Consider the following 13,379-nt stretch of genomic DNA (forward strand, 5'->3'; position numbering starts at 1 on the left):
AGATCGTGAAAATTTCTTTCCATTCTCTATTTCACGGTCGAAACTGAACTGTAGGTACAATTAGTTCATAAGTAAACTATTAGGCTCCCAGCGGGCCACCGATGGACAACGAGGGATCTCGCATGGACATCGTGGGATGCGTGCGTCTTAGACTTAAGTTGCGTGCATTTAATTTTAAGTTTCGTGCGTTTACTTTTAGTTAATTATAAGATAATTAGTATTTGTAAATTCACTGTAAGCGCATTCTGTACAAAGACACGTTTATTTAAAACTTGAAATGAAATTAAGGTCATCTTCTCTCCACTCTTCTTTCATTCGTTGTTACTATGTTAGTGACATTACACTAAAGTAGATTTTCCAAATTTCGTTGTCAGGGTGTCAACTGCTTCGTCCGAAAAGACGAAGTTCTGTTCTTGTAGTCTAACGTCCTTTGTAATTCGGCTCCAGTGGTTCCGAAAAACCCCATCGCGAGAAATCCGACATAAAATAACTCGGTTACGAGGGGGCTGTACTGCGAGCGTTTCATGACTTCTCGTAATGAACATGCGTTCACGATAGTAAAACGTTTCGTTATTCCGAAGTGTACTTTCCATAAAAACTGATTATCAATGCATGAATATCGTTCTGACATCTAGGCTATCCCCTTTCTTCCTTATTTTTCCAGCGAATTTTTCGTTCCGACCTCGCCGAGATATTAACATACTGATAAGCAATACGAGCATTGACTAATTAGGATAGATCCGATATCCAATGCTTTATCGTGTCCTATGTGTTGAAGATCACCTAATAGAATAAAACCGTTACCAGAATAAAATCGTTATTCGTAAATATCGAATAATTTATTCGAAATGTTATTCGAATAGAATTTTATTCGAATAATGCCCAACTCCTGACTGTTGGGAAATGAGCGACGAAGGCGGACAAATTCCAAGAACGTCGAAAATTCCAGCAGCCTTTGTATGTGTGTGTATCTCGTTCTCCACTCATCGAACTCCAAAGCAAAACAGCAAGGAGGGAAAAGAAACCGAAGGAAAGGTGGTCTCGAGCATGCGTCCGGATAATTGCTTAATTTGTGGAAGCCGCGTACGAGAAATGGTTTCGCGTTTACTCTTCGTCCAATTGCTCGTACGAACAAGGGCTAAGCTGAACCCTGGTGCCGAGCTGAAGTGGGCGCAGGTTACTGTTTTACGAGAGAAAAAAACCACGCACAGCAAAGAGGAGAGGTGGAAAACATCCTGGTTACGAGACTGAAGAGCGAAACGAATCATTTGCGTAAGTATTATCCTTCAAACGCGAATTTAAGAATTTGATTTTTCATCTTCTGCGGGTAAGTTCAATTGAGAAATTGAAAAATTATGAGACTTTCGTTTAAAACGTTCGTCTGACTCTGCAACATTTTATCACCGTTTAATATAGTCTGGCTCGACTTCGAAATTCTGACGATTAGTAAAGTGACTATATTGAACAGTATTGTTATAGTTTTAATTATCTTTGTTCAATATAGTCCACTTGGACTTAAAAATTCCAAAATTAAGACTGACAAAATAGGAAGCAGATATAATAATATTGTCGACAGTTTAACTTCAGCTTTCTCATGAGAGAAAATGAGAAAGCCGTATATAATAATATTGCCGAAAATTTTATTTAAAAATGAAATTATTAAAAGAGATGGGGAAATTGTACAATTTGTAATCAGAATTTCATGTATAACGTTTAATTACTAAATATTGTGAATTAAGTAGATAAAATAATATTCCAGCTTAAAACGCGTAAGTAATATTTCTCTATTTATCAATTTAATAAAGTATTGTTGTTATTTATGAATAAGTTCAATTTTCGTAAATTCTTTTAAATAATAAATCACAATCCACCGAATGACTTATCTTTTACTATCCATCAGATCAACGCAAGGAACGAGCAAGGATCAAAGACAGCTTTACGTATTACTGGAAATTTGTAGTTTGAACTACAAATAGCAGAAAACGAGTATACTCTCGGAGCTGAATGGCGTTCTACCATTGAGAACTTTAAATCGAGCTCTAAAAGAACGGTTTCTTATAAAACCTAGAAATCTCTGTGGGCTGACTGAGTTGACGGTGACGTAGCAAAAACGTCTTCTATGAAATTGATTTTAAATTCCAAAAATTAGTTCCGTTACACACACGCACACGCCCACACATACACACACCGATGAATCCGCGTAGCTTGTTCTGACGAACAAACATCCTGTACCTTCAAATAGACAGTCTTCGAACGATATTTCTTCGAATGGACATTCGTCGAAGAACGATCTTTGAACATTGAACTGCAGAATCCTCCGGAAAGAAATCCCTCCAGTCTCTAATTTGAAACCTGAAAACCTTGACAAAGAACTCCATCGAGAAGCTGAAGTGACGAAAGTTACGGGATAATACCAGTGTTTACCGAAGGGAAAAAAGAAAGCGAAAGAAAAATAAAAGTAAAAAATAACCAAAGAGAAGAGGAGAAATGATTGGTTGGGTCAAGAAACTGATGCTCTCTCGTTAAGATACTCTCCGAGCAGGAAAGGTGCTCGACCAGGCCGATAAATAGAGATCGGTTTAACAAGGTTGCGAAGTAGAAAGGAAAGAAGTCGAAAAATTTGTCCAGTTGTTCTATGAACTATTATTTTACCTTTCTTTGATACGTTGGAATATTTGGTATAAGTATAAAACAATATTTACTTTGATACTTGAATTACAAACTCAGACAACTTGATCTGAATGTATATTTCATAATCATGTTGTATAAATAATATGACGAAAAATAGAAAATAATAAAAATAATATAAGGCTTGAGAAAAGAAATAAGAATGATAAATAAATAAATAATATAAAATATAAAATTCTATTGCTTCCGTTGTATTTCACTGTTTCAAATAATATATAATCAAATAATATATAATCCTAGTAAACTATTCCTTTAAATAGAGAATGTAACAACATCGTTGATACGATAGTACCTGTAATAATTATTAGAAAAAAATTTTATTCTTATTTTTTCTAAATAATATTCCTAATAGATCGAACTAACAAAAAAAAAAAAAAGAAAACAGGACCTTGTACGTACCAAAGATAATATTTCAAGACTCTTTCTTCTTTGTTCTAAACTTTCGATTATAACTATGCACCAGTTTCCCAAACTATTCCCTTTCTTTCCCAAATAACGCCGACTTTTCCAACTCCACGGTTACGAAATACAAAAAAGGATCAATCGCGACAAGTTTTGAATCGCGAAAAGAACAAAACCGAAAGCAAAATTACTGACACAGAATGTGACTAGAAAGTAATATTTACAGAAGGTAATCGGCGTTACGACAATTACGTAAAAGCGCACCCGACTATTGTTCCGAGTTGCTTGCTTGCTCGCTCTGCGTCCGACCATGAAATTCATGGATTTTTGCCAGCCGATAAAAACCAACCGACAACTATCGTTTCTGTCAAAAAGTGTATCATCAACAAATCGGCGATCCAACCAGTATCGTCTAAGGATCTTTTCGATCGAAGCATCTTGTCGATTAACTTAAGATTCTTTTTCAGTCGAAGAATGAAACGTAGACGCGAAAGACACGTCGGCTTAAATTTAAGAGTTTTACTACTGGCAGACTGCGAGAATTATTGCGGTAAAACTGACAATGAGACGAACCCGATTTTCCTCTTTTTTGATCGGCGTGGCTTTTTGCGGGGAAACTCGGTGAGAAAAATTCGTTAACTCGCTGAGAGAGGCTGCTACTCGGGGTAGATTGCTTCTCTCGTTCATCCCTCTGCTCGCGATAAAACACAGGCGTGCCTACGAGAAGCTTCCGGGGGAAATTGTAATTTTGATCATTTTCTTATATATACGATTATACTGTTCATTCCTCTTCTATCAGTTATAATTTAGTTTCGTAAAATTAATTAAAATTTTATCCCGTTCCGCTCCTTAAACTTTCATTATAAATATAAAACACGTAAAAACTAATTTACTTTTAACGAAGAAACAACAATCCTATACGTAACAGCAGATAAAATTCAAAGCAACAAAATAAAACTATATATAACATATCCGAATATCTAAATCCATCCGCACGAGTCTTCAATTGCAATCAGCAATAATTTCGAAGGCGAGCAGCCTTCGCGCGAACTGAATTGCACTGAAAATTCTCGTAGCGAGAGCAAAGAGAAAGAAAGAGAGAGAAAGAGGACACGACGGGAGGAAAGAGAAAAATAGAGAATTGAACAGCCACCGTTAGGGAAGGGAGCTGGAGTAGAGCAAAGTGGAGTGAAGCAGAGAAGGCCTGTTATTAGCGCGAGGTTTATGCTCTTTCGAGTTTTTGCCGGCGGCCTCGCTGAAGTATAGAAGAAGATGGCCGCAGCCTCGCAATATAAATACGCTTAATAGTTTAAGCACACGGCCGTGGCTCGGGCATATGCTAACCAGCCATAACTACTGCTTTACTACTTTCGTCCACCGAGCGAACGAACCAAAGGAACAACCTGCTTACAGGGTGTCCGATTTTAAGAGGAACTCTCTCTTCCTCTCTCCTCTTGACTGTGCTACCCTCGTAAAACATTCGCGGAGTAATTTTCATTCAATTATCCCGCGAATCTGTCATCGTGGAACGTGTCGAAATCTAGCAAATTATTGTTTGCTCAATTGTTCAGTGAAACGACGAAAAGTTAAAAAATCGTGATCGCAGAACTGGAAATCCTTCCCCTCGTAAATAACAAATAAAATCCTGACAATATGAATAAACGTATCACGCCAAATTTCGTGCAAGAAATAAGACGCACACTCACCATAAGTTTCAGCTCCTTCAACGTGATCTCCGACGAGACTTTCAGTTCGTGCGACCCTTTCAAGTTCCGCCTAGTCCTCGACGGCCTCGTGTTCTCCATCTTCGGTTTCTTCGCAACCACCTGCGATCAAAAAATTTATTTGAACATCATGAAATCGTGTGTGTCGGTTTCGAACGTCTTCCTCGGGCTCGTGACCACTCGACTATTGTTTCAACGCTCGAGAAACAGAGAAAGAAAGCAAAACGAGGGCGAAGAAAAGGAGCAGCTGGCCTGCTCTAAGATCGTGGAAACTTAATGACGATTATTATCGTGAAATGAATGAGATGAGGCCAATCTCCTTATCGGCCGACATCAATCTGAACCGGTGGGCCGGTTCCAAGACACTCTGGTGACTCGGCACGTCTGTCCATTAACAAAAATCCGTTGTCACTACGTCTCGGGACGAATAATTCACTCTTCACATAATATAACATTCTCTCTCTCTCTCTCTCTCTCTCTCTCTCTCTCTCTCTCTCTCTCTCTCTCTCTCTCTGAGCGGTTCTGAACGGTTCGTTCGTTGAATCGGAGAGGATCGAATCTATGGATTTTTATTCAATCGCTAACCTCCGAATCGTTCTCCGGCTTCGTGTCCTCGTTATCCTCCACGCACTTTATATAAATCGTCGCCCTGTCGTACTTTAGGCTCTCCAGACGTTCTTGCTCCACTCTCGCCAGCATACACGACGCGCACAAACCTGAAATGCAAAGGGAGAAATATCATTGTAGGAATAATATCGATTTCTAGAGGTGACGGTTGGAGAATTTGTTAGATCTTTGAATAGGCGTTGCGAGTTCTACGATACTTGTATTTCGTTTAATTTAGTTTAATATTCTTCAGCTAATAGTGACAGATATTTCATTACAGTCCTTTCTATAAATAATGTACTAATATACTCTAGCCAAAGAAATTAGAAGTGTGTAGTGATATTGGAAATCCAAGTATTTCGTAGAGAACGTGTGTGTTTTGGTTTTATACGTATGTAACTGTAGGAATCACCGAGAGGATTTAGAAATTGACATCAACAACAAAATTTATATTTAATAATTTAAATTTCATTGGGAAATTTAACTAATATTTATAATTTAAATGTATTGGTAAAACAATATAGTTATAATTCCAAAGTAAAATAACTATATAGAAATATAGTAACGTTATTTCACGTTGTGCATACATTACTCATCGACTTTGGTCAAATCGATGAATAAGACAATTAAAAAATAATATTTTTGTAAGAACTATATCGTTGCTCAAATAAACTTTATCTATATATTGCATTACGAATATTATTCAATCACCCTTACGCAATACTCGTATAAAGGATGAAACGAGTCTTCATTCAACTTCCACACGACAACTTCAAAAGAACGAGGTTTGAAAATAGGCGAAACACAATCTTTAAAAAACAAATCCTCTCCAAACCGACGAAAGAAAAGGAAATTCAGAGACTAATCTGCGTTCAGAATCTAGCGCGCCAGCCCTCCGACACTTTCGCGGAATCGATCCCCTTAATAACTCCACCCCTTTCGTCCCAAGAGCGTCAAGCGCCGGTGAGACGCTTGGTCACACCACGGCCAATTTCAAGATTCCTTTAACACCCTTTTCCGAAGCCACCCTCCGTTAACACCGTCGTAGGTCAGATTACATCGACACCAGCCCCTGAAGCGACGACGAAGTTACAAAGTCACAAGAGGAACCAGATCCCGAGGTGGGGTGGTAAAAGAGGGTGGGAGCACCCGAGGCCGGCCGGAGGTGGGCGGTTTTGACGACGCTGCCGGCTCTCGTTGGCTCTTATCCTCGTGTATAATAGATTGCTTACGGTCGGCGAGATTAATACAGTAATTAATAATATACGGTGACCAGAGCCGCCGTAAGAAGCGGCCATTGTTGCTGGCCGGACAGCGCAAAAACCAGGCCGAACCAGGCTCCTATCCGGCCCCGGGCTTTCACGAGCGTTACGTCATGTTCAGACAGTTTTCCGCTAAAGGGGCTGCGCGCTGGGTAAACCCCCTCGAGGAACGCTCTGACCTCGAATGAATTCGAATGTCCACCACCCTCCGTCACCGCGGCCCTAATTGCCGGAGAGTACCGGCCCGATCCTGGTATCGCGTTCGTCCACGTGAACACACTCGGTAAGAACAACGCCGCCGCCGCCACCACCACCACCACCACCACCCACACCGAACAATGACCCCCGACGGTCGACGACCCTGTCCCAAACTAGGTGTAGCCAGTTTCCAGATTCTCGGTGGAACGAACGAGACGTTCTTTTCCCTTCTTTCGAGGAAGGAGAGCCATTTTGTGGAAACTCGAGTAGCCGTAAACGCTCCGCGAGTTTAGCGTTAGGATATCTGCGGTTAATTGAAATTCTCGAAAGAATTTTGCACTCGTGCGAGAAAAGTTCGAATTATTGGCAAAAATTGTAGCAACGTAACGATAATTATCTATTGAACCACAAGTCTTTAATACGAACCCTGTTGAAAAAATTTGCGATGAATAATATATAGAAACCTCTTGGACGATCCTTCTCAAAAAGACATTCTTTCAAAAAAAAAAAAAAAAAAAAAACAACTCGACACGCAGTATATCTAATACATCCCGTGTAAAATCAAATTGAATATCAAAGGACTGTAGACGAAAATGAAAATACGTGCAATGGAAGAAAAAGTTAAAAATAAGAAGTAAATTCAACGCAGCCCGGAAAGTTATAACCAATCGATCTTCGAGAGGGATGATTTAGCGGAACGCGACGACGAGGCAGGGTTAAAAGACTTGGAAAAGGGACGTCCCCGGTAGTCGGTGATTCTCAGTCAGCCCTACGCATCCCTGATTAGCTTAGGTTCGCCGTATTTCCGATTAAACTCGATAGCAAACGATCCTATCGTGCACCCTCATGCACCGTTCCGTAATTGGAGGTCCAAGGGTGGACATTTGAATTCATTCGGAGTAGCTGTACCATCGACCTTCCTCTCCTCCTTCCTAGAAACGATTACACGCTTTCCTACAAGCCGAAATCTACGACTGCACTCCTGGCTACCGATACTACGTGCTACGATTATCTTGGCTTATAGTTCTTCTAGTAACACCGTCTGACACAAAATATTTGAACGTATATATTCTGCAAATTTAATCAAATATCTAAAGTAAAATAAGGATTTTAAATATTTTATGGGATTAATTTATTTATTAATTGAAGTTCCGCGAAATTTTTAAAATATTTTAAAAATGATGTAACTCTGAATGTAAGTGAGAAATTAATTGAAATGTTCGAAACCCTTTTGTTTCTGCTTCAAATATCTGAAACTGTATGTAGATGTATATGTAAACTTCTATAGCTGACTGCGTATAATTATCTTATTTGAAACTCTTAATTGAAAAAAAAATCAGAATTGAAATTAAATTCCGTTACAAGTGCAATCTATCTGTGTCGAATTTTGAACATAATTTTAAACATACCACGAGTATAATGCAATGTTATAACAAGAAATCAATCTTTAATTAAGTTTTAGAATCCCATCTTACATTTATTGAAAATTAATCTCTTTTTCTTCTTCCAATTAATGTCCAAAATCTGTCAATTAGACATATTTTCAATTAAAAATAAAAAAGAATATTTTACAGAATGAAAAATAATAATAATAAAATACAGAGAGTAAATCTATTATTTTGTATATATACCGATACAATCATATCAGATCTTAACGTGTTAAAAAGATCTACAATCGTCCACGGGATTAACTGACGACGACACCCTCGAACCGTGGAAGGAAGTAAGCGAGTTGTCAAGTGAGAAAATAAAAGGAAATGCAACAAAGCGAATGGAAATGGTTCGGAAAGCAGAAGAGGAGTTCGAAGGGAGGCATTCACGCGTGTCTCGAGCAAACAGCAAGTGGGTTTTATTGGCTAATAATACACAATAGGCTCTACCGGTTGCCAATAGAGCCGAACGTTAACGGTGGCTTTCCTCCTCTATTTCCCTAAAGTGCCATCCGAGGGCAGTCAAACCATAAACGGATCGAGTCGAGGGGGGAGGCAAAAACTTGGACGGGATCAACTCTCGAGAAGTTTCCTAGGCGAGTGCCGATTCCTTCGGATTTTATCACGCGCGCGGAAACGGCCCGCGCCGAAATCCCCCGTGGCACAACGAATCAAAGTTTTCTTCGAGTTCTCGATGCGATTCACCCGGTAATTTTCGACTAGGCGACGAACGAATAAGAATTCACCAAGGTGTGAAATCTAGTCACAGAAATATTCTACAGTCTAATTTTGCTATTAATTCGAAATTAAAATAAATAGGAATCTTTTTTAATTCGATGGATCTTGATGAGAAAATTTTCTAAAGTATAATAGGAATTCTAAGGTAGTTTTTCAGACATACATTAATTTCATACCTATAGCCGACATTTGCAAAGGAATATATCTATATATTCCTTTGTGAAGTCTGAAGTGCTCAAAATTAATCGATCCAAGTCTTTTGACAAACAATCCTAACCGATTCGTGGCAAATTCCACCAGGCGACGCGTACAAGGTAGAAGCAAAGAAACCGCGACTGTAGTGCTGGGCATTAGCAATTTTCATAGAATCCAGCGACTAATTAAGGTCGATAAATCAAAAGAACACACGGACAGCCGTGTCGGACGTCCCGCAGGAAGAGCTGCCGTGACACAGAAACGAGGGAGATTCAGCTTAATAGTAAGACGAGGGAAGAAGGGAGAACCGAGGACAGAGTGAGAGAGAAAGAGAGAAAAAGAGAAACAAACGGAAGTAAAAATCGGCGAAAAGAGGGGAGAAAAAAACAGAATTGGGCGGGACGTTTGCAGGAAACTCATACTGCTCCGTGAAATCGAATGATCGACGAGCTTCCAGCCTTGGTTCTAGAAAATCAAATCCCTTCGAAACGTCTTTCTGGGAAAATTATTCCCCGGGCAATCAGAATTTTGTGAAGAAAAAGCATCCCGACAGCAGAGTCCCGAGGAGAGTACGATCTAATTTGTCTTCAACCCATTTCGCGCCACGTTACGTAAAAATATGTCTTCTTGTTATTATTTTAAACTCTGTTGGTCATATAAAAGCTACTCCTTTTTCATTTCGAATAACAAGCTTTCACGTATGAAAATGAATAAAACAATGACACATGAATATGTTCGAATAATGAATTACTTACTTCAGTAATGAGTTACATGTTTAATGATAAGTTACAGCGTTTATTATTACAACTCTATTGAAAAGGGAAAAGTTTCATTTGTACGTCACTGTAAAATAATTTCATAATTATCGCAATTATTTTATTAATTTACATTACTGAAATCTAATTTTAAGTCTATTTTTCATATCAAAGTTTAAATAAACGTCTAATAAATATTCTATGCTCGTAAAAACTATTATTTTCCAATTGATATAAACTGAAAATTTATAAATGAAAAAATAAAAAAAGAACTTAAAGATCGAACAAAGTTTATGTTAAATTTTAACTACTTAAAAACGTAACACTTGTAAATGAATAAAAACATAACAAAAATCTAAATAATACTACTAGTATAGACTGTGTTGTTTATTATATTTTATTAAATTATAATATTCCCTTGAATCATTTCGCAGAAATAAATAGCAAGTGTTAAAAACCCTTTAATTAAAGATAATTATACAACAGGATTAATCAGAGGCGATAATTATAATCAACATGAAAGAATAAACGTAACTACTCCAATCAAAGATAAAAAAATTTCCAATATTGGCAATACTTAAGTTAAGCTTGTAAATCTCCTACCAATATCAGAGTAACATGATTCGATTTCGGAGGCAAAATTTCATGGGTCTTCAATCAAAATGGAAGGCACGTTAAGCCCGAGAACAGGCGGCGCGACATTATATTAAAAGACTAGGACGACTTTCATTCATAACATCGAATTCGTCCGGTGAATGAAAGATTGATGCTTCCCGACCCCTCAGCGAGTCATTCTCGTCCACCCTCGAATATGCTTCGAGTTCTTCCGCCCTTGCATCGCCGAGATAGGAAGTAAATAATGATTTTTCCGCATTTTGTAAACTGTGCAATTCAATCTTTTGACGACAAAAATCGCGAAACGGAAGCAAAATTGTGATCTAGCAAAATTATGAAATATCTTTCTACTATCTAATATTTCTTCTATTATTTCTTAAATTATTAAATTATTAAATTCTACATATGACTATTCTGTACGTAAATCATTAACACGACTTTAAATCAATGAAACTACCTAACGTCCGTATTTTTTGCTTTTTTCAAAAATTATGCCTTCGCGCAAGATAGGGACAACGTCATAAATTTTTGCATATATATATATATATATATATATATATATATATATATACATAAACGACGAAAAAAAATTTAATCGCTCAACCAAGAAGTGGAAATCAGTAAGTCTGTTAGAAGCGGGAGAAAACCCGGAGGAGGTGGATTTTGGAGAATCCAAGGAGCAGCGGTTACGCGTTCCGGGTGGCTCTAACGATGGCTTGGCTGCCGAAGAAGGAGAAGATCGTCGCCGTGACGATTTCGCTAACGAACGTCTTCGAGCGCCACAACAAAGTCGGAATGTAATCCTCTTACACGGCAGAAAGCAACTGGAAGCTGGCTGCGCGTGTAATCGGGGCTTAAAAGCGCGGTATTACACGCGGCTTCCCGGTTCCGCAACCGGGACAACGCTACGTGTTTCGAGAAAATCGAAAGGACCCCTCTGAATGCCGCTAATGGATCCCCGATCGACGGGTTAATTAAACGAGAACCGTGGTTTTCAGCCAATTTAAGCAGTCGTTCTCCAACAACACTGTACTTTCACAACCCTTAATCCCTTGGAATGCTAGTTGTGTGTTTGCACGATATTTTTTTTCTTTCTTTTTTTTTTTGTGTTTGGAATGGAGCTTTTCTAAATCTATATAAGAAAAAAAGAAAAACATTTTTTAATATAAAATTTCTAAAAGACGATCAATTCTCCCATTCTCTTAAAATGTATTCATAAAAATACGAAAATTTGAGAAACGTCTGCGATTAATCTAACTACGAATAAAGAGTCAGTATCCGAATAAAATTAATGGAGGTTGAATACGTTTAAACAGGACAAAATGAAGTTTCTTTAGAGCAATATGATCCAATATTTCTCACGTAACACGTCCAACCTTCAAGAAACACACACACACACACACACACACACACACACACACACACACACACACACACACACACACACACACACACACACACACACAAAGACAAACTGGGAGGACAGATTGGAGCGAAAAGTACGATCTGACCGATTAGACTTGTGGATTAACAAAGGCTCCGCGCTGTCAGTGTCGCAGGACACCCCCGTGTCGTTGTCACGTTGCAAAGGGAGGAAACGTTCTAAGTGAGCCTTATCCTCGTTTTATCTTGTTTTCTAACCACCCCTCTCGAATCCCACCGCGAGAGGATCGTAGCTGGAGGATGAGCATCGGTCATCTAGGCGCTCCATTTAATCCTGCTGGAAAAGAACCCCCCGTGGCGCGGAGACAAGTAGGGATACCTCCGATAGGATAGCAAAAGGAGCAAGACGAAGGGAGGAAAGGGAGAAAGAGCGAGGCTAGAAACCGGCGGGATGTCGCTAATTCGACCCTTCGAAACTTGACCTGCTCGACTTTCCTAGTCCACTTCCACTTTAATTTACGACATTATTTTCCGCGCCGCGAACTGATGAGTCCCTTTAATTGTCCGTGGCTAATGCCACCATCTACGCGGGCCTTTGTCTTATATTCCCGGAGAATCTATTTTCAAGTTTGCCCTTCGCTGCGAGAAATAATTTTCGGAGACTTTCAATCTAATAAAAAATAAATAGGAAGATACGAATATACTTAACTCTCAAGTAATTATATGATTATTTAATTTGTAATTAAATTTATGGATTCAATCGTTTTATATTGTATAATATAAGGATTGATATTAAGATTGAATTCAATTAAAAATTTCGAAATCAAGTAATTTATTGTTATATTATTATCGTTTCCAATGATGCAAGTATGAGTAATTCTCTGCAATATTGGTAATTCTAATTTATACTCGTTCGCTTGTCAACCAAAAAATTTATCTCTCGCTTTTAGTCTCTCACTTCGTTCCTCCACTTGAACTTGTACAATTGAGTGTGCATTCAAACAAAAAATAAAACTATTGAAAAAGAAAAAAGAAGAAACAGAATGAAGCGTAAAAATAACAGAAGAAACTGCTCTTAATCAAACATTGCTCTGAATCTTCATTCTCCTAGTACGGACCGCGATATGAAGGAAAATAACCGGAACGCCTAACCGAAAATTCATTCTCGAAAACGCGCGAGAGGACAAGTGGCAAAGTCGTGTTCATCGGTCGTTGAATGCATATATTAAGACGTGTCCGGCGCACTTGTCGCAGCGGGGGAGAAGGCTAACAAATGTCCTTCCTGAAGCGTTTGACCCTTGGTAAGTTCAGCCACCGGCGCGTTAGACCGTTCGAATCTCGAGTCGAGGAAAACCACCAGAGAGAGGGAGAAAGAGAGAGAGA

At 38.6% G+C, this 13,379-nt stretch overlaps 1 protein-coding gene across 2 annotated transcripts in view; it reads right to left on the reverse strand.

The window, feature by feature from the left end:
- Window positions 1-4,661: 4,661 nt before the first annotated feature.
- Window positions 4,662-13,379, reverse strand: part of LOC122530278 (ubiquitin carboxyl-terminal hydrolase 48-like) — a 40,086-nt gene continuing 31,368 nt past the window's right edge. For both annotated transcript variants that reach the window (XM_043657093.1, XM_043657095.1), the window contains 2 exons: window positions 5,400-5,530; window positions 4,662-4,916 (listed from right to left, as the gene is read on the reverse strand). In XM_043657093.1, coding sequence (XP_043513028.1) covers window positions 4,677-4,916; window positions 5,400-5,530 — 371 coding nt within the window. In that variant the 3' untranslated portion in view covers window positions 4,662-4,676. The remainder of the gene's footprint in view (window positions 4,917-5,399; window positions 5,531-13,379) is intronic.

Source organism: Frieseomelitta varia, unplaced genomic scaffold, assembly GCF_011392965.1.
Source record: "Frieseomelitta varia isolate USP_RPSP 00005682 unplaced genomic scaffold, Fvar_1.2 scaffold_337, whole genome shotgun sequence".
NCBI lineage: Eukaryota > Metazoa > Arthropoda > Insecta > Hymenoptera > Apidae > Frieseomelitta > Frieseomelitta varia.